At 36.0% G+C, this 26,872-nt stretch overlaps 2 protein-coding genes and 1 non-coding gene across 5 annotated transcripts in view; 2 read left to right on the top strand and 1 right to left on the bottom strand.

Moving 5' to 3' along the window:
* Positions 1-1,643, bottom strand: part of Cnst (consortin, connexin sorting protein) — a 104,068-nt gene extending 102,425 nt beyond the window's left edge. The window contains exon 1 of one of the 2 annotated variants that reach the window (XM_015483562.2): positions 1,161-1,643. In XM_015483562.2, coding sequence (XP_015339048.1) covers positions 1,161-1,544 — 384 coding nt within the window. In that variant the 5' untranslated portion in view covers positions 1,545-1,643. The remainder of the gene's footprint in view (positions 1-1,160) is intronic. The other variant, XM_048809267.1, reaches the window with a different exon arrangement.
* Tfb2m (transcription factor B2, mitochondrial) lies at positions 1,575-25,256 on the top strand. 2 transcript variants are annotated; one of them, XM_015483563.2, is made up of 8 exons: positions 1,575-1,987; positions 2,703-2,791; positions 8,542-8,695; positions 9,564-9,712; positions 14,732-14,821; positions 19,245-19,307; positions 21,524-21,684; positions 24,478-25,256. In XM_015483563.2, exons 1-8 carry the CDS (start codon positions 1,675-1,677, stop codon positions 24,653-24,655), a joined length of 1,197 nt encoding a protein of 398 aa, XP_015339049.1. In that variant the 5' UTR covers positions 1,575-1,674; the 3' UTR covers positions 24,656-25,256. The 2 variants fall into 2 exon arrangements, with proteins under 2 accessions (XP_015339049.1, XP_048665225.1); XM_048809268.1 differs by lacking the exon at positions 14,732-14,821.
* LOC125618604 lies at positions 18,707-18,811 on the top strand. Its single transcript, XR_007349939.1, has one exon. It is a non-coding gene; the product is annotated as a small nucleolar RNA U13 (small nucleolar RNA).
* Positions 25,257-26,872: the final 1,616 nt, after the last annotated feature.

Genomic DNA, 26,872 nt, shown 5'->3' with positions numbered 1-26,872 from the left:
AAGAAGAAAAAAAAAGTCAGCGTTTTCTGAATCTATGAAAATGTTTTTAAGTGAAGGAGGGAAGCTTTCCTCAACTGTAGCAAAAGGTTCTAGAAAATTTTCAATGAAAGAAAACTTAAGGAAATAAGATCAGTGAGTGAATCCCCTAGGGTTTCCACAACAGTTGATTAGATACTTCTATGGTATCAAAAATAATCACCCCCAAAAGGCCCTATTTGGTTGTCAAGTCTTCATCTATTGGGAGTTTTATAAGTTGAGGATAATCTTCAGACTATTTGCTAGGTGACACATTCCTCTGGAACCTTTACCCTGTGCATTTAAATACCAAGCTCAAGCTCAATTATGCTCCCAGTAGAGTAAGCAGAAAGGATTGTACATATTTTAAACTAGGGAGTTGATTGGTTGCAGTTTGCTGCCTGGTGGTCAAGTTCTTTCTAAGTATGATCCTCAAACAGTGAAATTAGTCTCAAAGAATAGAGTCTCTAACATTGCCCAACAGACTGCCAAAATTTCCATTAGAGCATCCTATTTTTAGTCTTTTGGAACTGGTCTTTTAAATTGCGTTCTATAGTACAATGTGTTTAAGTTTATACAGTGAATAAAACAAGGATCCCAAGATCTTCGTTCTTTTGAGCTTTAAGCTTATAAATCTTAATTTTTTCAATCTTAAGTCTTTCAAACACCCAAATCAAAAATGGAAAATTAAGGTAAATATTGGCCTCCACGGAGACACCAGGTGGTTCCCGACAACTAAAGTGGTGGTGGTGGCGGGAGGGGGAGGGCAGGTATAGTGGGGAGTAATAAAAACCATCCACAAGGGTGGAGATACCAGGCTGTGGGCAACAGGACAGAGAGGGACAGAGGCATAGTAGAAGCCGCAGGCTCTCCCGGGAGCCCAGAGAGGAACGATTTCTGGCGCTAATCCCCTGGGGAGGGAAAAATTGGCGCGACGCGCAGGATTAGAAGACCCACATTGGCTGGAGAAAAAAAGGGGAAAACAGGCTACCGGGGAGGGGGCGGAGGTAAGGGAACCCGGCTACACCTCAGTGCGAGGGCAGAGGCGGCGCTGCCGGACGAGGACAGCGCAGGGGGAGGAGCGAGGGGCTTCCTAAAGGCTTTCCAGCGGCGGGTCCCCTGCATCCCGCTCTTCCCCTCCTCACCTGGGAATCCGAGGCAAAAGGAGGACTACCGCTGGGCGCCGGGTCTGTTTTCAGCCCCACTCGCTGACATGGCGGCCGAGGAGCTGTCACTGAGCTTGCTCGGGTCTCCCGCGGCTCGGGTGGATTAGACACCTCTTGCCTTTCCGCCCCGCCTCCCTCTGCGCACCCCTCCCCGCTGGCCGGCTGGCGGCCCGAGACCGCGGAGCATAGAGCATGAGCGGCTAGAGAGGAAGCGCCGGGGGCGGGATAACCATAGAGTACGAGTCCGGACACAGCCGGATAGTCGGTCTCTTTCCTCATCCGTCCACTCAAAATCCTCTGGCGGCTGAGCCGGGTCGGAAACGGAAGTGAGGGAGGACAGCAGCAGGGATCAGATGTTCGCATGCGCAGATTGTAATATTTACTTCCGCCCGGCCTAGATCGGCGGAGGGGAGGGTTCGCACGTGGGATCCTCTGCACAGGGCTTACCGAAGTGGATCCTAGGTGATCTTTGGGGACGACCTTAGAGGCGAGGATGTGGGGCCCAGCTACTGGCCTTGCTCCGCGACTGACGTGGTCAGTTTTGGCAGCTGCTGGTCGCTTTAGTACTTTGAGGTCGGGAACAACTAAGCGGAAGGACTTGCCGGCGAGGAACCGCCGTGGATTGTCTGACTTCTCCCCACAGCCTTTACCCTATACCGATTTGGAGGAATCTCCTTGGTGGATGTCCAAGTGCCGCTCAGAGCCCGGGCGTTACATAACCAGTCGGAAATTGGCTGAGACCCTGATAAAACTTGTGCGGACGAAACGAAAAAATCCTGAACAGCTATTCCTGGAGTGCAATCCAGGTGAGTCCGGCTGGATTCCATTTTCTTGGATGTTCTTTTCTGCATAATTTTATTGACCATTGGTGGAGTGCTGTTTAAGTCACTGCCCTTTACTTCAGGCGTCTTCCGTGGAGAGATTGCCCACAACATACACATAAGATCTGTATTAATAATGGCATCACGGAATATTTCTGTAGCAATTTGCACCTTACGCATCATTTTAAATTTGCTCTTAACTTGCACCTTCTCCCTCACACAGCGTGAGCTCAAAGAAGTTTATCTTATCGTTGCGCATCTATTATAGACCACAATAATATGCCAAAAACACGATTTGTAGACTTTTTGAACATGTTTTAAAGCATCATTTCCTATCATTGAATGTCACTTCTGCTTAGGCTCGGCGATATTTTTGATGGTTGAAGCATGAATAAGAGGAAGGATAGAGGCAAGCTTTTCTGATTTATTTGTTTGTTTTCCTTCTAAGAAGTAGTGAAACGTGAGTAACAGTACAAATTTTGCAGTCACTGACAGGATGGATTCAACCTGTTCCATTTACCAGTTGGAACGTTGGAGTCAAATAATTATCTAATCCCCGCTAATTGTCAAAAAGACATGTTGAGGATGTTGTGAGCATTGAAATTGTACAATACTTGTAAAACAATTGTTAGGAGTTTGATATTAAAAGAGATTGTGTTGTTCCTTTGCACATGAACTTTCTCTTCTGTTTACATGGTAGGTCCTGGAATCCTGACTCGAGCATTACTTGAAGCTGGTGCCAAAGTGGTTGCCTTAGAAAGTGATAAAACTTTTATTCCACATTTGGAGGTACATTTTTAGTTTCTAAAAATAAATTGTTTAGTCTGCTAACTTTGAGTAGTTTAGGGAAGTAGAATTAAATACATTATTTTTATAGAATCTCCTTTCTGGGCCATGTCTTAAATACCTTGTTTGTTTCCATAGTGAATAAAACACAGTAAAGTATTTGGTGCCTCTTGAATAAGAGTTTGGGAGATCTGTGATTTGTTTTCTAGTTCTAGTTCTTATTGGAGCTCAGAAAATGATTCCCCCAAGTATGATGTTTTGATGTGCTGAATACTTTGAAGTAAAGGAACATTGGAAGTCCTCCGAATCGGCCTCAGAACTAAGTTCTTTCTGACCTACTCCTGCCCTCCTATCTCTTGCCCTTCATTTTTCCCCAAAACAAGTCGTATTAACTAGAATTCCTTTTCCCCAAGGCATTATAAAAACTGGACCTACTTTTCCTCAAAGCAAGCCGTAAAGCTTAAAATATTACTGTAACCTCACCCTACCTTTCTGTTTAAGAACTGACCATAAAGAAATTTTCCCATTTCCCTTGTTTCATAATAAATCACAAAGCCTCATTTCAGAAGGAATTTTAAACATGTATCCAGGAGGAAGAAATGCCACAGAGAGAAGCCAAGAAACTGAACAGGCACGGCTTGCTGAGTTCCCCTGCTTCAGTCTATTACATTAGATCACACCCTTTTTGTCCAGTCACATCTCTTTACATCTGTCCATACTTCAGTGAATCTAAGCATAAAAATAGGCAGTTTTCGTTGGATCTTTGGGTCTTCATTATCTTTATCTCATGTTACATAAAACTTCCCTTACTTATATTTTTTATATTTCTCCTTTGTTAACCAGTCTTTGCTTATAGGAGTGTAGGCCATGACTCTCATGATGGTTGGGGGAAGGGATCATACCTTCCCACTGATACATTCAACCACAGACGAACTGACTGTGAATAAAGTGTATACTTGGTATCACTAGCCTTTAGTAGGCTGTGCTGTGCCTCTGCTTTCTATTAGTTCAGAATCTAATTGGAGTGAATGCTAAGATTAGATTAATCAGACTATGTAAACTGGATTTAGAATTTCAGAGGCAAGAAAGATTTGGTGTACTCAGATACGATTGTATTGAGTGCAAATCTTATCCAAATGGATATTTCAGTGATCCTGATTCTCATGTAGCAGAGAAGTTCACATAACAGAAAATAAATAGAAATTCCTTGCATAATTAGCTAGCCTTCCCCACCACCACCTCTCTCCTTTGTAAATTTCTAGATCAATTTAGATCAATCACCTACTCAAAGACAACTTCCTGAAGCCATGTTGATTGGATGACTTTATTGTAAAGTATGCTATGTGAAAATGTCTGTAAAACTTAGTCATTTAATTTTTTTAATATTTATTTTTTAATTTTAGGTGGACACAATATCTTTATTTTGTTTTTATGTGTTGCTGAGAATCCAACCCAGTGCCTCATACATGCTAGGCGAGCACGCTACCACTTGAGCCACATCCCTAGCCCAAGTCATTTAATTTTTTAAAATAAAGCTTTGAACATTAGATTATTGTTCTAGGCTGGGGAGTGTAGCTCAGTGGTAGAACTTTCTTAGCATGTGGAAAGCCCTTGGTTCCATCCCAAGACAATTAAAAAAAAAAAAAAAAGATTATTGTTATTCTATAACTGACTTGAAAAGAAACCAGGATTTTAACCAGGTTATTTCATTGATGCTAAATCTGCTGGAATTCAAAAAAAGAAAAAGAAAAAAAAGAACAGATAAAGTTGTTCAGACCTAGGGTGTAGCTTAGTCACAGGGCACTTACCTACCATGTGTGAGGTCCAAGGTTTCATCCCTAGCACTGTGTACCGCCTGCCCCCTCCAAAATCACAATTGTTCAAAGACTTAATGTCATGAAAAGTGATTTAGTAAACATAGCTGTTTGCATTTAACTTGGAAATTAAATGCAATAAGATAACTTTTATCTTGGTTTGAAAAAGATCTACATTTGAAGATTACATGTTCACGAAATAATTAAGATGACATTATGTCTGTTTCTATTAAAACTTTGTTATCCTGTAACACATGGTTGCTTTATTGTAAGATCTTTACAGATAATAAGTTTAAATTTACAAACAATTGCTTCAGTGAAAAACTAGGATTTTTTTAAGGACCAGAGAATTTTTGACACACAATAATTCTTACAGGAACATCAGTAATAAAATGTTTCTGAGGCTATAAATGTAAACATCAGTGACTAAATCCAGTCTTAGATTAGATCTAGTTTTTGCTCCAGTTCAGGCTTTTATGTTCTTATCACCACTGGCACTAACTTAAACTGCCAACCAAGGCCTCATACATGCTTAGTACACGCTCTGACATTGAGTACACCCTAGGGAACTCAGCCCTTGGTAGATGTTCTTTCACTTTTATTAATTATCCTAGGATAAAGTGAAAAGCCATTCAAATCATTTATGTGAACTCATCTATTTGTCAGAATAAAAGAAAAGAAATAATGTAAGCAGAACATTTGCTGCCCTTAATCAAGGAACAAGAATGGTCCTCTCAACAAATCATGTTTCTAGCAACCTAAAGGCTCTCAAGTTTGCTTCTGAAAAAAATTTTCAAGGATAATACTTGATTCTGGATTTTTAACTAACTTTAAATTCCTCTAGTCCTGGAATTCCACAATAACAATGTTTTAGGCAACAAGTTTATTTTTCCTATCTGAATGTACTAGACATCTTACACATATTGCAAATTTTGTTTCATAATAATAAATAATGATATATCCATTTGAGTTTTGAAAAAAAAGTTGCAGAAATAGCTGTGATGTTCAGTTCAAGAACTAACTTTTATGGTAAATCCTAATTTCAGCAGGGATAGGACATAGTCATCAGCCCTAGCACTTCTTAGTTTTAGACCTGGTTCGAGTAACTAATTCAACCTTTCAGAACTTATAAATCTTATATGTAAAATAAGAGATACTAATATCCCCCTGTATAGGATCTTGATTAGGATTAATAAAATAAACTTAAGTAAAGTACCTAACTTAATGACTGAAAAATTCAAGAGTTAATTTCCTCTTTTTTGCTTCCTGTTTTTGACTCTTAAATGCATCCTAATTGAGTTTTAAAATGTGACCTCACAATTATTGTATGAATTCAGTTATTTATTTTGGAGCTTTGGCTGTTATTGTGTTTGAATTATTGAATGGCTAATTACAGGTGCTAAAGCAAAAATATATGATGTGGGGCTGGTGATGTGGCTCAAGTGGTAACGCACTTGAGCCTAGCATGCGTGAGGCACTGGGTTCAATTCTCAGCACCACATACAAATAAAATAAAGATATTGTGTCCACCTAAGGCTAAAAAAAATAAATATTTAAAAAAATAAATATGATGTTCCCTCAGAATACAAAAATCACTAAATAATGAAGTATACACTTAAAAAAAACATTTCCATCAAATCAAGATTCATTAACTTTACTTACTTAAAACATATCTTTTGTACCTTGTGAGATTAGCTTACTGCTATACATGTTGGAGTTTTAAAGTCATCATATGCTTTACATCCGTATTCTATTCTTTTGGCTTTTGTAAACACTGCACTTTTCAGGTTTCCTTCCTTATTTCCTTGTATTATTCTCAGGTTCTTGTCATTAGATTCTGGAGTTACACTATCCTTGGGTTTAGTCTTCTGTATTTCTCCTTGGGGATCTACACTCCTGGCTTTAATTATCTTAACAAGTCATATTCTCACAAATGTATACCTTCAGCCTGGACCACTCCACTGACCTCCTCTTTCAAATATACAGCTTCCTACCCAGCATCTCCATTTGACCACTTAGTAGGCATCTCAGAATTGATGTGACAAAATATATATGATTTCTACCCCCAGTTGTTCTTTTAATCTTTGTAAATAGTCCCCTTGATGAAGTGATCATTAAAATCTACTAGATTTAGGGGCTGAGGATGTATGTAGCTCAGTGGTAGAGAGAGTTTACCTAGCATTTAATCCACAGTACCACAAAAAAAAAAAAATTACTAGATTTTGAAATACAATACTATTTATAGGTTGAACTTTAATGCTTAAGAAAAAGTTGGTTTTTAAATTCATCGCTTTAGGTTGTGAAATTATTTTAAACCTGATGAATACCATTTGGGGTTGTAGCTCAGTGGTGGAGTGCTTACCTCACATGTGTGAGGCACTGGATTCAATCCTTACCACCACATAAAATAAATAAATAAAATTAAGATTTAAAAAAAAAAAACACAGTATGAGGGCTGGGGTTGTGGCTCGGTGGTAGAGCGCTCATCTAGCGTGTACACGGGAGGCGCTGGGTTCGTCCTGGGCGCCACATAAATATAAATAAATAAAATGAAAGTATTGTGTCCAACTACAACTAAAAACTATTTAATAAAAAAAAAAAAAACAGTAAAGGCTGTGGGTGCAGCTCAATGTTAGAGTGCTTTGATAGTACTGTGAGACCATGAATTCAGTCTTCAGCATGGTTTTAAAAAAAAAATGCAGGCTAAGGCAAGAGGATTATGAGGATTGTGAGTTCAAAGGCAGCCTCAGCAAAAGCAAGGCAGTAGGCAACTCAGTGAGACCCTGTCTCTAAATAAAATACAAAATAGGGCTGGGGATATGGCTCAGTAGTCAGTCCCCAGTTCCAAAAAAAAAAGCAAACCTCAGTGTGCATCTCAAAAACTTACTGCCTTCTTCTAGTTGATTTTTCTTTAACTTCAATTTAAGTTTAATGGATAATGAGAAGACTGAAATGTAGTGATTCTATTCCACTGGACAAAGTCTGTGGCTGCTTCTTTCTTTAGAAAATGTAAATGAAAAGGTGAAGATATAGATTGATCTATACAGTGAGTTTAAGTTCATTTGGTGGATGATTGACTAGATTCCCTTAGAAAAAAGAGATATTCTTTTGACTCCATTTGCATTTTGCTTTAATATTTTGTTTTTCTCTTCTGTGAAACATCTTTTGTTTCTTCTTCCAGTGACCTTAGCAGATGATACACAGCTGTGTGCTAGGGTCGAGCTATGATCTCAGAATCTTGGCCTAGTGCTTCAGGTAGCTACTACTAAGCAGTTAGAGATTAGTGTGAAGAAACTTTTGAAGAACTGAAGCTATTAAGATAAAATAAAGAAAGTAAAAGGTTAAGTTAGGATTGTTGAAGCTTTTCTTTTGTTGTTATTATTTGTTTTTTTGTTATGTGGTGCTGGGGATTTAACCAAAGGCCTTGCTCAAATTAGGCAGTTTCTTTACTGCTAAGCTATACCCTCTGCCCCTGTTGAAGGTTACTTTTGTTTGGGAGGGGGTTTCTTGGTAGTATTGTTATACTTTGACTGCTTTTTTGGCATTAATTGATTTTTATTTTCTCTGTTAAGGTTTAGGTACATTAGTAAGATTTGCCTTTTTCATTCTTTCATTTTTTGTTTGTACTGGAGATTAAACCCAGGACTTTATCACTAAGCTTCATTCCCTAGCCCTTTTCATTTTTTCTTTGAGACAGGATCTTGCTAAGTTGCTGAGGCTGACCTCTAACTTGTGATCCTCTGACCTCAGCCTCCTGAGTCATTTGGGTTACAGGTGTGTACCACTGTGCCTGGCTAGTAATATTTTCTTTTTGGAGGTAGAAATATATTTTGTAAGGTCTTTGAATTATTTTTTGTATTATTTTTCTAAGTAGATCTTTGAACTATTGCATAGTCTATGTAATTGAAATTTCCTAACATGTTATCTCTTTGTTTCCAGTCCTTAAGGGAAAATATGGGTAGAAGACTAAAAGTGGTCTACTGTGACTTCTTTAAAATGGATCCTGACAATTGTACAATAGCAAAACCTCCTGTTTACGTTTCAAATGAGCTTTTTAAAGATTTAGGAATACGAGCAGTTTCTTGGAAAGCAGGTAATTTTTGTCATTCAGTAAAGTAAATGCCTTATAATTTGCCAGGTTTCTTTGGCAATATACCTGGGTTTGTTTAGATTTGGGTATAGTTTCTATTGCATAGTTCATGAGCAGCTTCTCAGTTGAATATGACATTTCCTTCCCTTGGACACAACCATTTTATATCCTCAGAGTTCAACTTCCATATGGGGGAAAGATACTGAGGCTTAGTTTTAATTGAAATCAACTTAAAATTTTTTTTTATTTTAGTTTTATTGATTTTATTTTATTTTTTAATACACAACAGCGAATGCATTACAATTCTTGTTACACATATAGAGGACAATTTTTCATATCTTTGTGTATAGAGTATGTTCACTCCCATTCATGCCTTTATACATATTCTTTGTTTTGTTTTGTTTTTGCATTACAATTCTTATTACACATATATACCACAATTTTTCATATCTCTGTATATATATAAAATATGTTGACACCCAATTCGAATGTTCATCCATGTACTTTGGTTAATGATGTCTATCACATTCCACCATCCTTGCTAATCCCCTGCCCCCTCCTTTTCCCTCCCACCCCTCTGCCCTATCTAGAATTCATCTATTCCTCCCATGCTCCCCCTCCCTATCCCACTATGAGTCAGCCTCTTTATATCAGAGAAAAATTCAGCATTTGTTTTTTTGGGATTGGCTAACTTCACTTAGCATTATCTTCTCCAATGCCATCCATTTACCTGCAAATGCCATGATTTTATTCTCTTTTAATTGAAATCAACTTAAAATTAACAGTGTTACCTAGTTTGCTTCAGTAAATTGTGGTCACAGAAGGAAAGTTAAGAACTTTACCTAAATCTTTTTGCTTATATTCCTAACAGGTATTCCTTTAAAAATCGTTGGAATTTTGCCATTTAGAAGTGAAAGAAACATACTTTGGAAACTTTTATATGATCTGTATTCCTGTACTTCTATATATAAATACGGACGAGTAGAACTAAATATGTTTGTCAGTGAAAAAGAATACCAGGTAACATTAATAAATGTTTTTTTGTTTTGTTTTGAAAGAGTTCTGTAATTTTTATCTGTGTAGTCTTAATCCATACAATTTTTTTAAATTTATTTTTTAGTTGTAGTTGGACACAATACCGTTATTTCACTTATTTTATTTTTATTTGTTGCTGAGGATCAAACCCTGGGTCCCGCACGTGCAAGGTGAGCGCTCTACCGCTGAGTCACATCCCAAGCCCAGTCTGTACAATTTTAATTTAGGGCTCACAACATTTAAGAGTATAAAGAATAGAAAGTTTTTTAAGTTTTTTTTTTTAATTGTAATTATATGTATATACACACACACACACACACATATAAAGTTTACTATCATAGCTATTTTTATGTGTAAAATTCAGTGGCAAAGTAAATTTAGATTGTGCACCATTATGACCATCCTTATTTATTTATTTATTTAGTTGTAGATGGACATTATGCCTTTATTTTATTTGTTAGTTTTTATTCAATACTAAGGATCGAACCAGTGCCTCACACATGCTACGCAAGCACTTTTCCAATGCAGCTACAGCCCCACATCCACCTTCTTTAAAACTGAAACTCTATACCCTTAAATACTAACTCCCCATTGCCCTCTTCCCCTAGCACCTAGCAACATTATTCTATTTTCTATCTCTGAATTTGACTTAGTGTTGTACCGTATTTGTACTTTTCTGACTTCCTAGTTTCGCTTAGCATAATGTCTTCAAGGTTCTTCTGTGTTGTAGCATGTTAGAATTTCATTCGCTTTTAAGAATAAATAATATTTCTATTGTACCATGTTGTGTACATCGCAGTTTGTGTATCTGTTCATCTGTTTGTTTGTTTTTTTAATTTTTATTGTTGGTTGTTCAAAACATTACATAGTTCTTGACATATCATATTTCACACTTTGATTCAAGTGGGTTATGAACTCCCATTTACCAATACAGATTGCAGAATCACATCGGTTATACATCCACTGATTTACATATTGCCATACTAGTGTTTGTTGTATTCTGCTGCCTTTCCTATCCTCTACTATTCCCCCCTTCCCTCCCCTCCCCTCCCCTCTTCTCTCTCTACCCCATCTACTGTAATTCATTTCTCCCCCTTGTTTTTTTTTTTCCCCTTTCCCCTCACTTCCTCTTGTATGTAATTTTGTATAACCCTGAGGGTCTCCTTCCATTTCCATGCAATTTCCCTTCTCTCTCCCACCTCTCATCCCTGTTTAATGTTAATCTTCTTCTCATGCTCTTCTGTTCATCTGTTAATGACACTTGGTTGCTTCTACCTTTTGGCTATTGTGAATAATGCTGGCATGTACACAAGGTGACAAATATTTCCTCAAGTCCTTGCTTTCAATTCTTTTGGATATGTATCCAAAAGTGGACTTACTGACTCATGTGGTAATTCTATTTTAAATTTTTTTCAGAATGTATCATTTTACTTTTCTACCACAAATGTTTCAGTTTCTCCACATCCTCATCAATGCTTATTTCCTGTTTTGTTTTGTTTTTTGGTGTGTGTGTGTACACACATATGTTCTTTCTTCTGAGGATTTGACCCAGGGCCTTGCCCATCATGCTAGGCAAGTGCTCTAAAAGTTATATCTTCAGCCCTTCTGTAATTTTATTTTTGAGACAAGGTTTCACAACATTGCCCAGACTGGCCTTGATCTTGCAATTCTCCTGCCTCAGCCTCCCTCCTGAGCCTCCTAATTGTCCAGAATGATAGGCAGGCACTACTGTGCCATGGCTGTTTGTTGTTGTTGTTGTTTTTTATAACACTTGTCTTGATGGTATAAGGTAGTATTTCATTGTGGTTTTGATTTGCATTTTCCTAATAATTAGTTATACTGAACATCTTTTCATTTACTTATTGTATAAGATTCTCTGGAACAATGTCTATTCAAGTCCTTTGCCCATCTTTTAACCAGGGCCTTTTATTTGTTACTGAATTTTAGGAGTGCTTTATATATTCTAGGTATTAATTGTTTACTAAAATACATGATTTACAAGTTTTTCTCCCATTTTGTGTCTTGCCATTTTACCCTGTTGATAGTGTCTTTGATGGTCAAAGTCGTTAATTTTGATGAAATCAAATGTCTTTTTTTTATTATTATTTAGTTATAGTTGTCAATACCTTTATTTTATTTATTTATTTTTATGTGGTGCTGAGAATCGAACCCAGGACCTCGAACTGATGAGCCACAACCCCAACCTCAAATGTCTTTATTTTTGATGAGATAAAATGTCTTTCTTTTTCTTTTTCTTTTTTTCATGCTAGAGATTGAACGCAGGGCCTCACACATTCTAGAGAAGGGTTCAACCATTGAGTTACACTGTCAACCCTGTTGCCTGTGTCTCTGGTATCCTATCTAAGAAATCATTGCCAAATTCATTCTTGTGAAAGTTTCCTCTGTGGTTTTCTTCTAAGAGTTTTCCAGTTTTAATTTAGGTATTTGATCTGTTTTGAGTTACTTTTTGTATATGTTGTCAGGCAAGGGTCCATCTTTATTCTTTGAATGTAAATATTTAGTTTTCCCAGCACTGTTTATTGTTACTTCTTTTCCCCATTCAGTAGTTTGGGACCTTTGTCAAAAATAATTTGATCATATATATGAGGATCTATATCTGGATTCTCTTTTAGTCTGTATGATTGTTCTTATGGCAATACTGTACTGTGTTATTAGTGTACCTTTCTAGTAAGTTTTGAAATCAGGAAATAAGAGTCCTCCAACTTTTTTCTTTTTAAAGATTGCTTAGACTACTTAGGATCCCTTGAAATTTCATATCAATTTTAGGATGGATTTTCTTTCTCGGAAAGAAATATTTGGTAAGGATTGTATGGAATCTGTATTTTTACTTTGACTAGTACTGACAGCTCAACAATATTAAATCTTTCAATATATTCACATAGACAATCTTTCCATTTATTTGTATATTTTTTCATTTCTTTCAGCAGTGTTTTGTAGTTGTTAATGTATGTCTTTCACCTCCTTAGTTTGGTTTCAGGTTTTTAAAATTAATTTTGATAGTATTAGGAATAGAATTTTTTCATTTCCTTTTCTGATTTTCCATTGCTGGAATATAAGTGTATAACTAATTTTTGCAGATTGTCTTGGTATCCTGTAACTTTGTTGAATTTGATTTTTCTAACGGTGTTTTTTGTTTTTTTGTTTGTTGTGAAATCTTTAGGGTTTTAGACTTGTTGAAGGACAGACAGTTCAGTTTAACAATCTCAATTGACTTTATTTTTTATTCTAGAATTCAGCAATACTTCTTTCCATAAAACAAAATAAATGTTTTAATGAGCAGAGCAGGGAATTTTGGTTTTATAGACAGGAAAGGGCTGATAAGCAGAAACAAAAAACAGAAAGTTGATTGGTAATTTCAGAGTTACTTTTTATTATGAGCGAGGGACTGGAAGACAGAGCTAAGAAAGATAACTTCAGGTTACCTTTTTAACATTAAGAGTAAGACATCATGCTAATTGAAACTAACCTGTTTGAGAAAATTGGCTCTTACCTTTCTAATCCTGATTTCTGGGAAAGTCACGTAAACACTTGGTTTCTTTGTGATCACATGGAATTTTAGTCTTTGTGATTCCACTTTGATTTTTTAGCTTGCTGTATTTGAGTTTAGTATAGGAGCTTACTCCAAAACAATAGTCTCCTGTAATTTTTACTTAGCAAACTCTTATGTTTTATTCTCTAATGTATAGGCCTACTTGATATTGTTATGGGAGTAATGTTTTACTTCTCCCCAGAATACTTCGCATTTCGTTTGTTGATAAAATATAATAGGAAATGCTTATTTGTACATTAAAAAGAGGTATTGGTTGGGAAATGGTGTGAGAAATGAAGGATGATTTATTCACCTAGGTAGTAAATAAATATTGACTAGCTCTGGAAGATAAGAGCAGGGGGTTCATATCTGTGATACATATAGAATTTATACAAAAGAATGAAAGAAATAGGAAATGCTTTATCAGATTTTATCTTGCTGCTAGGAAAATGTTCCAGTGGCATGTTTTTTAAAATACATTTTTTAAAAATACGGTTTCCTTTTTCCTTTCTTAATTTCATGCACTGAAATTAACTCTTGTCTTTGTAGTGTCAGCATTACAGTTCTTGACTCAGGCCAGGAGTAGTAGCACATGCTTAATCCCCATGGCTCTGAAGGCTGAGGCAGTAGAATCACAAGTTCAAGGTTAACCTCAGCAACTTAGCAAGGCCATAGCAAATGAGTGAGACCTTGTCTGAAAATAAAAACATAAAAAGGGCTGGAATGTAGCTCAGTAGCAAAAAACCCTGGTGTTTGATTCCCATTACCAAAAAGAAAGAAAGAAACTCTCAACTCAAAATTTAAAACCCATCTGATGCATATTTTTGGCACACCTATGCTCCATAATACATACTATAAGTTAATGAATTGTTATGCATTTATTAGCTAATGTTTTCTGTTATGCTATGTTACAGGATCATAAACAGGGATTGTTACTGTTTCGCTCACATCTATAACTGAATGATTAGTATTATACACTTTTATTTCAATTTTTCTTGAATGAGAATTTTGCCCTTAGATCACATGATTAAAAGAAACCAGTCTCAAATGCATTGGAACCCCTCTCCCACTCCCACCCCCATACACTGGGGATTGAACCCTGGGGCATTGTACTATTGAGTTCCATCATCAGCCATTATTTTTTTATTTCAAGACAGAGTCTCAATGAGTTGTTACACCTGCCCTTGACCTTGATATCCTCCTTCCTTAGCCTCTGAAGAGCTGGGATTACATGTGTGCACCTCTGAGCTCCACACACATACTTTGAATTTTAAGTGTACGTGATAACATGTTTTCAAAAGGAAAGCATAAAAAACTCTAAAATAATTATGATTAAGATTTTGTTTCTAATTTTTTTACTTAGATACTTTTTAGGTATTTCTATTAAGATCTAACATTTAATTATGACTGATTATAATTTATATATTACATAGTTCTTATTTTTCTTTTACTAGAATCTAACGGCAGGTCCCAAAAATCCAAACTTCTATCAGGCATTAAGTGTGCTCTGGCAAGTAGCTTGTGATGTTAAGCTTCTGCATGTGGTGAGTAAAATTATGTATTCTAAGAGATGATTGTATTATATTTCAGAGACTAAGTTTTAAGTACAGATTATGTACTAAAGATTGCTTTAAAAGATTAATTTTTATTATTTTTTCCAACTATTGAAGGTTATGGGGCATGTTAGCTTTGTGAAAGAGATTCTTTGTGACAAATATTTATTTTTTCTTATCATAAAAATAATATATGATAGTTGTAAAAATAGGAAGTACATTTCACTATAATTTAATTCTTTTTCTTTTCCCCACTTTTGTAGTAATGGGGATTGACAGAGGGACACTCTACCACTGAGCTATATCTCCACCCCTTTCCTTCTTATTGCTTTTTTGGTATTGGGGATTGAACCCAGGGAACTCTACCACTGAGCCACATCCCCAAGCCCTTCTAATTTTTTATTTTTAGACAGGGTTTCACTAAGTTGCTTAGGGCCTAACTAAATTGCTGAGGCTGGCCTCAAAATTGTGATACTCCTGCCTCAGCCTCCTGAGGGGCTAGGATTATAGGAGTGACCCACCACACCAGACCCATTTCTTATTTTTCGAGTCAGGGATCTCACCAAATTGCCAAAGATGGCCTAGAACTTTCGATCCTCCTGCCCAACTTCCTGAGTCTCTGAGATTGTAGGTGTGCACCACTGCACCTAGCTCAGTTACTGTAGTTTTTAACCCAGAAGTCATTGTTGATTGTGACCTATTTTCAGTTTTTTATTATTATCCCTGTACTTCTATCTTGATATAGTGGAGTTTTTCTTCATTTATTTATTTATATTTTGACTTAATAGGCAATTATTGTAAACTTTTTCCTTTGTCACAAAACATTTTTAAGTTTTTAATGGCTACTCAATTGTTCAATGTAGAGCATGCCCTTTTTAGTTATCTTAAGAAAGATTATAGTTGTCTAATAGAAAGATAGTGTGAACCATTATGTAGCTTTACATTTTTTAATAGCCTCATAAAAAGAAAAAAGAACAGGTGAAATTAATATTATATTGTATTTAGCCACCTGTAAAGTCAGATTATTGTCAGGTCAGTATGTACTTAATATTGCGCTATTACATAATTTATGTTTTTTGTGTTTGTACTCAGCCTTTGAAAATCCACCATGTTTCATACAATTACAGCCATGTCAATTCTGGACACATTTCAAATGTTATTAATATATACATCTTGCTAGAAGCTATTAATACATTTAATATCAGAAGGCTGGAATATGAGGAAAAAATGATAAGCAACTTTCATACATAATTTGCCCTTTTTTTTTTTTTTTTTGGTACCAGGGATTGAACATAGGGGTGCTTAATCACTGAGCCACATCCCCAGCCCTTTTTATTTATTTATTTTTTTGAGACAGGATCTCGATAAATTGCTTATGGCCTCACTATTTCTGAGGCTAGCTTCAAACTTGAGATCCACCTGCCTCAGCCTTTGAGCCGCTGGGATTACAGGCTGCCCATTCTCTTACTTATTTTAGTAGACCAGATTATCTATCAAGTAGTTTTTATAGGATATATATAGTCAGTTATCTGTGTCCTGCAGATATCTGTGTCCTGTCCTCTATATCCGTAGAGTTAACCAATTGCAGATAGAAATACTTGGAAAAAAATTATGACTCTACTGAACATGTATAGACTTTTTTCTTGTCATTATCCCCTAAACAATATAGTACGACAAGTATTTACATCATATTAGCTATTATAAACAGTCTATAAAGATGATTTAAAGTACACAGGAGGATGTGAATAGGTTATTTGCAAATAATGTGCCATTTTGTATGAGGGACTTTTGGATCTACAGATGTAAGTTTTGGAAGGGGATCCTAGATCAGTTCCACAGATACAATGGAACAATTGTAGTTATATATTTTTTAAGGCCTTGTGTTTCTAAGAATGTATTGGTTTAAGTTTTAGATTTTGTAGTGTGTGTCTCCATGTAGTCTCTTCCCTACTTTTGTCCAGGAACTTGGTAAGCCCTTTTATTTGCATTTTTTAGTTTAGGAATGTTACCTTGTTTTAGTTGAAATTTTGTTCCAATTATTTTTCCTTCTCCAAAACACAGGTATGTTGGGTCCTTATCTTTGTCTTTGATATCAATCGTGTTCTCATCATTTTTCTCAAGTCCCAGAATCTTTTTATACTTAATCTTTACATTACTATCCTGTAATCTCCATACTGTAGTTCTTGGTTTGCCTAATCCCCTTCCTTTCCCCATTCTTATCTCATCTGTTGACTTTTAATCTCAGCCTTCTCTGTCCTCATAGCTTTCAGCTAGTATCTTCATAGAGGCCTCCTAAGGACTTTGGCTTTCAGGTTAATATTTCCTTCTTCCTGTTCCTTAGTATTTGTTTTCAAAAGTCCTGTGTGATAGTTAGGTTTTCATTGCTGTGACCAAAGTACTTGACAAGACCCAACTTAGAGGAGGAAAACTTTATTTTGGGTTCAGTTTCAGAAGTTCATTCCATGGGCATTGCAGAGGAAAACTGCTCAGCTTACAGCAGCAGGAAAGCAGAGAGTGGGAGGAGCCAGGGAGACAAGATATTATTCCTAAGGGCACACCCCCAGTGACCCACCTTCTCCAGCCATGCCCCACCTGCCTACAGTTACCACCCAGTTGATCCATTCAAACCAGGATAGACTGATTAAGTTACAGTTCATAATTTATTCATATCACTTCTGAATATTCCTGTGTTGACACAAGAGCTTTTGGGGAACACCTCATATTCAAACCATAACATCCTGTATTAAATTTTGCCATTTATTAACCTTGAGAAAAGAGAGCTCTTTCTGAACAGAACATTTTTTTCAGCACTTGCTGCATTGTAAATCTATAATTACAAAGCAGACATTTAACTCATTTCCCAAGGTCTTGAAGGTTTTCTTCTACTGTGGCTTTGGCAGGCAAAAGTGAAGTGTCCTTTGCTCCCACTGCTATATCCCAAACTGCTGTGGCTTGACCAACATTGCCTGCTGTGCACCCTTCCCAGGGCTTTGCCTTTCTGTACTTAAGATGATGTTCCTAGAACTGCTAGGAATTTCACAGTTGGGTAACAATTGTATTTTCCATTCCACTTCCATTCCCACCACAGTTAATAATAAATTATCACTTCTGACAGTAGCCTTTCAAACCTTATGTTTGACATTGTTTTAGTCTTTTTAAGTCTGTGTCAGATGCTCTTCTAACCCACTCCTATTTTGAAATTTTATATGTATATAGATAGATATTTTTAATATAGAGAATTATTTTTCAGTTGGTTTTTTTAATATTTATTTTTTAGTTGTAGTTGGACATAATACCTTTATTTCACTTATTTATTTTTATGTGGTGCTGAGGATCGAACCCAGAGCCTCCCACGTGCTAGGCGAGCACTCTACCACTGAGCCACAGCCCCAGCTCTCAGTTGGGTTTTTTAAGAATTACTTTATGCACTAAATTGTACATGGAAAAGTTAGATAGAGCTGGGCATGGTGGTGCACAACTATGATCCCAGTGGCTTGGGAGGCTGAGGCAGGAAGATTGCAAGTTCAAACCCAGCCTCAGTAGCTTAGCGAGGCCCTAAAGGAACTTAGGGAGACCCTGTCTCTAAATAAAACATTTTTAAAAAGGGTTAGGAATGTGACAGTGTTTAAGTGCACCTGGATTCAATCCTGGTACCAAAACAAACAAAACAAAACAGAACAAAAACGTTACATAGAAAAAAGTAATGATTCTGTTTTTAAAAATTGGCATGAGTATCTTTGTGAATCTTAAATGTCTGAATATATTCAAATCAGTTTGAGTAATAGGCTTTTACACTAAAATAGGACAAAAAAAAAATCCTTGCTATTGATATGATCTCCCTTAAACTGTTGATTCTGACTCTAGTATGAAAATGTTAGCTTTTGTGGTTCGTAAGCGTGATGATAGGGTTTTCACACCATGTGTGGGACATGCCTTCCTCAAACCGCATTACTGTCCTGTGTACATGGTATCTATTTGACATGAAAAAATTATGACTTAAGAACCTGTTTGTGGGTTGGGGTTGTGTAGAATGCTTTCCTCTCACATGTGAGGCACTGGGTTCAAGCCTCAGCACCACATAAAAATAGAAGTATTTAAAAAGAAAAGAACCTATTTGTATGATCACATTAAGGTGTTTTCTCTCCCCCCCTCCTCCTCCTCTTCTCCTCTCTCTCTCTTTCTCTCTCTCTCTCTCTCTCTCTCACACACACACACACACACACACAAGTAAGATAGAGTTGTATATGTGTTTTTCAACTATCGCTTATTTTTCCTAAATCCAATTAGACTATGACGTGGGTTTAATTCATTCTGCTGTTTAAGCATGACATTTTTTAAGGCCATAATAATTTGGGGAACTTCAACCAAAAAGAACTGAAAGAATTGTTTTGTATTTTGTTTTTCTTTCTTTAAGGAGCCTTGGTCGTCATTTGATATATACCCCCAAAATGGGCAGCTGGAAAAGCTAAAGCACAGGGTAAGAATAAATTAATAACTTTTCCTTTTTTCCTTTTAATGGAACATCCCTCATTTTCTTTAAGATTATCTGGTATTCTCGATTTATTTAAAGTTTAAATTTGAAAATTATTACAAACGCTCTTTAAACATGTCTAATTACTTGTTAAAATAAATTGAAATTATTTTGAAATAGCTGTATTTATCAGCCATTCAGTAGTAGATGCTAACATGGTAATAGGCTTAAATAGAGAATCTGACTTCTCTTTTGTCTTTTAAAATGAAGATATGGGTGGCATGCCTGTAATCCCAGTGACTTGGGAGGCTGAGGTAGGAGGATCCCAAGTTTGAGGGCAGCCTCCCCAAATTAGCAAGGCCCTAGCAACTTATTGAGACCCTCTCTGAAAACAAAAATAAAAGGGGCTGGTGATGTGGCTCAGTGGTAAAGCACCTCTGGTATCAATTCCCAATGCCAGAAAATAAAAAAATGAAGACACATCTCAAATTTGTAGAATATAATTATTTTAATGTTCATTTAATAGGATAAAGTCAAATTTTACATCTTATTCATCAATCAGAAATTTATAATTTTGACTCTTCTTTATGGTTGAATTCACCAATAGGTACCTATTTGTTCTTGCCCAGGAATTTGGGCTTTCATTTTTGTTTTTGTTTTTGTTATTCTTTTTTTTCCTTTCTAAAAAACCAAAGTGGTCATGTTATAAGGTGGCCTTCTATTTAATTTATCTCAGGGTTACTTGTTCAATTCTAATAAATTAACAGATGATGCAAAAGAATATTTTTTAGACTGAATTCAGAAATTCTACTTTAGAATTTGATGTTAATGATGGCCTAACACCAGCTTCTGGAAGATCCCATTTATTTCCTCCCCTTACTCTTCCCACTAAGGGAAAATGAAAATTACTGAAGAGTCTGATTATAGAGTGATCACATATCATGGTGACCTGTTAGATTTCCCTATTCATAAACATAATTTATATTCAAAGAGTTGAATAGGAATAATGCATTTTGGCTTGGGTACCATTAGGAATTTATCCAAATGTCCAAAAAATGAACATGATTACGTATAAGACATTTCTCCCTTTTTCAATAAGATCAAAGGCTAAAAAATGTGCACTTTTAGGGATGAAGATGAGAATTTTATTTATGCATTTCATATCTAAGTTGTTTGAGACTTTCAGATTTTAAATATTCAATTAAAGACTGCAAGTCAGCTGGGTGCCATGGCATGCACCTGTAGTCCAGCTATTTGAGATTTGAAGGCAAGCTTGAGCCCAGGTTTTGGAGCCAGCCTGGGCGATACAGCATGACTTTGTCTTAAAAAAAAAAAAAAAAAAAAAAAAGTCAATCTTTTTGTGGCACTGGGGAATGAATCACTGGCTTTGTACATGTTAGGGAAGGGTTCTACCACTGATATATGTCCCCAACCCCCTTTGAAAATTTTTTATTTTGAGACAGGGTATTGGTAAATTGCTCAGGCTGGTATTAAACTTGAAATCCTCCTGTGTCAACCTCCCGAGTAACTAGTATTATACACATGCGCCACCACATCTTGTGTCAATGATGTTTTCTTATCTTTAGATCTAGCGGTCATGGTGGCATACTTTGAATATAGTAGGGAATTGGTACATGTTACTGTTTTGCAGATGCTGGCCAAGGACACACAACTTCTTAATTACATAGAAAACTTTGTACCTCCAGCCCATGGAGTGATGTGATGTGGCTCAGTTGTATGCTGTGAATATAGTGGGCAGCTGAGGGATACAGAGCTGGAGGAGTCACTTCTTTTTTTTTTTTTTTTTTTTTAATTGTGGTTGGACACAATACCTTTATTTTATTTATTTATTTTTATGTGGTGCTGAGGATCGAACCTAGCACCTCGAATGTTCTAGGCAAGCGCTCTACTGCTGAGCCACAACCTCAGCCCCAGGAAACACTTCTTTTATAGCAAACAATAAACAGTCCTCCTCTTTGTTCTGGAGAGAGGCATTATCTCATCTCTTAAGGTTGCTCACTGCAAACAACTTTGAGAGATGACCCAGGTAAAGAAGAGTGAGGGCTTTGTATTCATGCTTTCATGTCCAAAGAGAAAATCCAGAGACATTCAGGGACTGTGGTGATTGTATTTTCCAACAAATAGCTAGAAGGAATAAGTGAACAGTGCTTTGCTCTGATAATATTTTATCATTGACACAATTTATTTTCCCTTCTCTCTAGGAACCATTAGAACCAATACAACAGAACCTGTATTTTATTCAAATGACTCCTCGAAAAACTTTATTTACAGAACAGTTGACTCCCGTTAACTATGATGTATTTTTTCATATGGTAAAGCACTGTTTTGGGAAGCGCAATGCCAAGCTAGTAGACCATTTACAGTAAGTACAAAGAATAAATACAAGTACGAAAGTAGCAATTTATTGTGACAGTATTTTGTTAGAACTCTATATGAGGTGTACCCATATTTCACTTAAATATTTCTGGAAAATACTTCCTTCTCCCTGAAAGACTTTTTGAGAATAATATTATCATATTTTTTTCTACATATCCTCCCACTGAACTTCATTGACTTTCCTTCTTTAAAAAGCAAACAAGGAAGCCCACAATTTATTTTATCTTTATCAAAATATAGGCCAGACTGTAACCTATAGGAACAACCCAATGTTCACCATTAGCTGGGATGGAGAATCAGAATTGCTGTTGGCAAACCTGCCATCTGCCTTTTATTGCTACCTGTCCTCACTGGTTCTATTTCCTAACCACAATAAGAATGAATCATTGTACCACACCATTCTTTTTGCTGTGGAACAGATTTTATGTTTCCATTTAAATATTTATAAAAATTATGCTGTTATTACCTACTTTGTATCTATATAACTTTTTTATTTTTTATTTTATTTATTTTTTTATATTAGCTACACATGTATCTATATAATTTTTATATAGGGCTAATGTATAAAGTCCTACACTGCACCTTGTATTCATCAGCCCATATTCATTCAGAGTGTTGTCAGAAGATGGGAAAAATGTTAAAATAATTACTTTAATTATTTAGTATATAACTCTGAATTAACTGACTGCACATCGTTAATATAAAAATGTATTTTAAAGTCAGGTGCTTTAACAAAATAAAAAGGGTTGGAGGGGTTGAGGTTGTGGCTCAGTGGTAAAGTGCTTATCTAGCATATGTGAGGCACAGGGTTTGATCGCCAGCACGACATTAAAAAATAAATAAATAAATAAAATAAAGATTTTGTGTCTATCTACAACTAAGAAAAATTAAAAATTTGAAAAAGGGAGGTGTCGGGGATGTAGCTCAGTGGTAAAATGTCCCTGGGTTCTATCATCAATACTATAAAAAATAAAAATTAAAATGTTAAAAGTGGCATTAGGGGGCTGGGGATGTGGCTCAAGCGGTAGCATGCTCGCCTGGCATGCGTGCGGCCCGGGTTCGATCCTCAGCACCACATACAAAGATGTTGTGTCCGCCAATAACTAAAAAATAAATATATTTAAAAAAAAAAAAAAAGTGGCATTAGATCAGTAATAATAACCTACTATTTTTCATCTTGCTATTTGTGGTTGTGGCTATTTTGAATGCAAATATCAAGAAAATAGAAAAACAAGGAATAACTATGGTAAATCATGGTATAAAATGTCAAAAATTCCCTTGGATATTGCTAACATAAGATTTTATTCAGTATTAAAAAGGTATTGGAAATATTTTCCACAAAAATATTTTACTAAAATTGTTTTCTTTCTATCAGAGATTTATTGATAGTTTCTTGCTAAGGTTGTGTATGAGAAAGTTCTCTACTTTATAATTTATTTGCCAGTGATTGCTACATGAAATGTGAATTCCTAAGCAACTTAGCAAGATACTGTCTCAAAATATAAAAAGGGTTGGAGAGGTGACTCAGTACTTAAACACTTCTGGATTCAATCCCCAGTACTCCACCCCTCCCCACCCTGCAAAAATGTGAAAAATAATTTCCTCCTTAAAAAAAAATCACCTGTCAACTTGTGCTATTTGTATTTGAACTTTTACATGAACTGAAATGGAGTTAGTAATATTTTTGCAGGGCTGGGAGGTATAGCTCAGAGGTAAAGTATGTGCTTATGATATGTATGAGGTCCTGTATTTAATCCCCAAAACCAGAGTAAGAGTAAAAAGATGAAAGAAGTAGTCAGAATTTTTATTTATTTCTGGCAATGCTGGGGATCAAACCCAGGGCCTTTTGTATACTAGGGAAATGATCTCCCAGTATACTACACTCTCAGTCCCACAAAAATTGTTTTTTCTTTTTTCTTTTTTTTTTTTAAGTTAAAACTAAACAAGAATTTTGTGTAAGAATTGACTACAACGAGGCATGGTGGTGCACACCTATAATCCCAGCCAGTCAGGAGGCTAAGATAGGAGGATCTCTACTTCAAGGCCAGCCTTGGCAACTTAGTAAGGCCCCATCTCAAAATAAAAAGGATTGGACGTGTAGCTCAGTGGTGGAACACCCTGAGTTCAATCCTCAGTATCCTCCCTATCCCCAAAAAGAAAATAATTAGGGGCTGGGATTGTGGCTCAGTGGTAGAGTGCTTGCCTCACATGTGTGAGTCACTGGGTTCAATTCTCAGCACCGCATATAAATAAATGAATAAAATAAAGGTCCATCAACACTAAAAAATATTTAAAAAAGAAAAGAATTGAAAATGATTAAATTATGTTAAAGCCTAATCTGATTTGGGTACCAGGGATTGAACTCGGGGGCACTTGACCACTGAGCCACATACCCAGCCCTATTTTATATTTTATTTAGAAACAGGGTCTCACTAAGTTGCTTAGCACCTCACTTTTGCTGAGGCTGGCTTTGAACTCACGATTTTCCTGTGGCCTCCTGAGCCACTGAGATAACAGGTATGCACCACCATGCCCAGCCTAATCTGCTATTTTCATTACAGGTTAGCTGTGAAACCTTAGGAACAGATAAAATTATACATGTTATATTCAAGCTCTTAAACTAAATAAGCTTAATGTATGTATAAATACGTGTGTGTGTATGTGTATATATGTATATATACTTATATTTTAAATTGGGCTAGAGGCCAGCTTTATCAATATTAATTGACAGTTATTATGAAAAAGAATTAAGCAGATTTATTTTGTGTTTCTTTTGCAGTTCATTGAGTCCAGTTGATGCCAAGCATATATTGAGGCAAATAAGAAAAAATGAAAATGTGAAAACAATTAATATGTATCCTCGAAACTTTAAACAACTCTTTCAAACTATACAGTGTTCAGAAGATTATGCCCATAAATGGCTGTGTAATGAGAACCTGGAAGACTCAGCCATGTAGGGAACAGATTGTCAGAATGTTAGCTGAAGCATTTTATTTGTAAACAAATGAAAAAGAACTAAGTTTGAAAAGTTCATATCCTTTCAACAAGATGACTGTTCCTTTTGAGCACAGACTAGGCAAATAATCTCTTCTGTCGATACCATTGATATTAGTGATGGCTTCTGTTTTTTTCACAACAGAATAAAATGGAAATTTCAGTTGATTATGGATTTCATCAGATTGTCTTTTGAAAAAAATTCCTATGTACTGTAGCGTTGGGAGTATAATATAAGGTGGTATAAGGCATGCTTAGTATGAGCAAAGCCCTGGCTTTGATCCCAAGTACCAAAAAATAAGTTCTTATGTGCTTGTACTTATAGGTTATTACCAGTTGAAATATAGTAACTTACATCAGCACTTTCACTGGTGCTGATTTTTGCATATTCATGGTGGGCAAATGAATTTGGATATTATTAAGTTTAGAAAGTAAATTAAACTAATTTAAGTGGTTTGTTTTACCTTTCTGGTTGTTGAAATGTATTATCAAATGCTGTACAATGAAATTACTTAAATTCTAATTGTTTCATTATTTTTAGAAATTAAAATATTTTAAGTAACATTTTGTGGGTTTTTTTTTTTGTTGTTGTTGTTGTTTTTAAATACTTAAATGAAACACTAGATTGACCCCAATTTATTCACCTTTATTTCTGTCATGTATAGTCACTGTACTTTCAGTGAACAATCTATAATTCAGAGGTCTTTTCCATTTTAGTTTCATCTAGAAAGCTCATCTAAAGGTAGATCTCTACATGAACCTAAGTGGAATTAAGAATATTTTTCTTAGCTCAGTGAAGAAGATTCTGGATTTTAGCTGAGATATCTAATCTCCTCAGATTTGTTTGTTATTGTAACACTTTATGATACCTAAGTCATTTTATTAGTAATTTTTTTGTGGAGCATGTTCTTAGTAATAGAACTAACCCAGTTTTCCTTGACTTCTCTACTATTGTCATTAGTTTGCAGTTTAATCTGGTTGAAAATTCCGAATCTTTTTTTTTCCTCTTGTAATTCCTATCTTGCCATTATATAATCTGTCTAATCTTCATAAGTAATAGTCTTTTCACTGTTTCCTGCCCAGCCTTGTACCTAAAGCCACAATTTCTCAAGCATCTTAACTACTTTTGTCATCCAATCCATCAAATCACTTCCATATTAATCTAAAACATTTGTTTCATCACAGACTAAATAAAAATTAGTGCTGAAGTTCATGAAGCCTTGGTTTTCAAGTGGATAATATTATGTTTTGGATATAAGGTGTCCCTCAAAAGCTCCTGTATTAATGCAGAAATGTTTAGAGGTGCAATGATTAGGTTATGAGAGCTGTAGCCTAATCAGTCTATCCTAGTTTGAATGGACTAACTGGGTCATCACTGGAGGAAGGAGGTGGGTCAGTATGGGTATGCCCTGGAAAGGTTCATCTTCCCTGTGGCCCTTTCTCTTTCTCTGCTTCCTAGCTGTCATGAGATCAGTAGCACTGCTTTGCTGCTGCCCTTCTATGATGTTCTGCCTCACCTTGGGCCCACAGCAATGGAGGTGACTGACCAATCTCTGGAAGTGGTGAGCCCAAAATAAATTTTTCCTCCTAAATTGTTCTTGTTAGGTATTTTGGTCATAGCAACAGAAAGCTGACCAACCCAAGTAATAGTGACACCTGTGTCATGGATTACTGTTGGGAACGAATGCGTTAAGAGAGTTTAGGAGAAAATCTGGCAAAGCAGGGAGCTACAAGTGTTGGAACAATGTATTTTCTTCCCATACTCCCTTCTGTGTAGGCCTCCCATGCTATCTTCATGTTGCATCTAATAGATTTTGAATTTAAGTTTATAAAAAAAGGAAATTGGATTGGGGGATGACTTTGTCATAAAGTGCTTATATAGCATGTCTTAAGGCCCTGGGTTCCATCCTCAGCACAATAAGTAAATAAATAGAAATTTATTGTGGATTCACTGAAAGATGTAAATAATTAATAAAGCATAACATAAGTGTCCCAAGAATATGAAATTAAGTGCCATTTTTCCTGTTATATGTTAAAATCCAGAGAAGTCGAAAGTGTCCTGAGCCTTTGGAGAGGTTAACTAAGGTAACCAAAACTTTGCAGCAGTCCCTTACAATTAACCACTAGGAAGTCAGTACTACAAAGTTAAAAAAAAAAAAAAAAGTGTACATGTATACACA

Source organism: Marmota marmota, unplaced genomic scaffold (assembly GCF_001458135.2).
Source record: "Marmota marmota marmota unplaced genomic scaffold, marMar, whole genome shotgun sequence".
NCBI classification, from domain to species: Eukaryota; Metazoa; Chordata; class Mammalia; order Rodentia; family Sciuridae; genus Marmota; species Marmota marmota.
The sequence above is the reverse complement of the archived record's forward strand: the minus strand, read 5'-3'. Positions and strand labels throughout refer to the sequence as shown.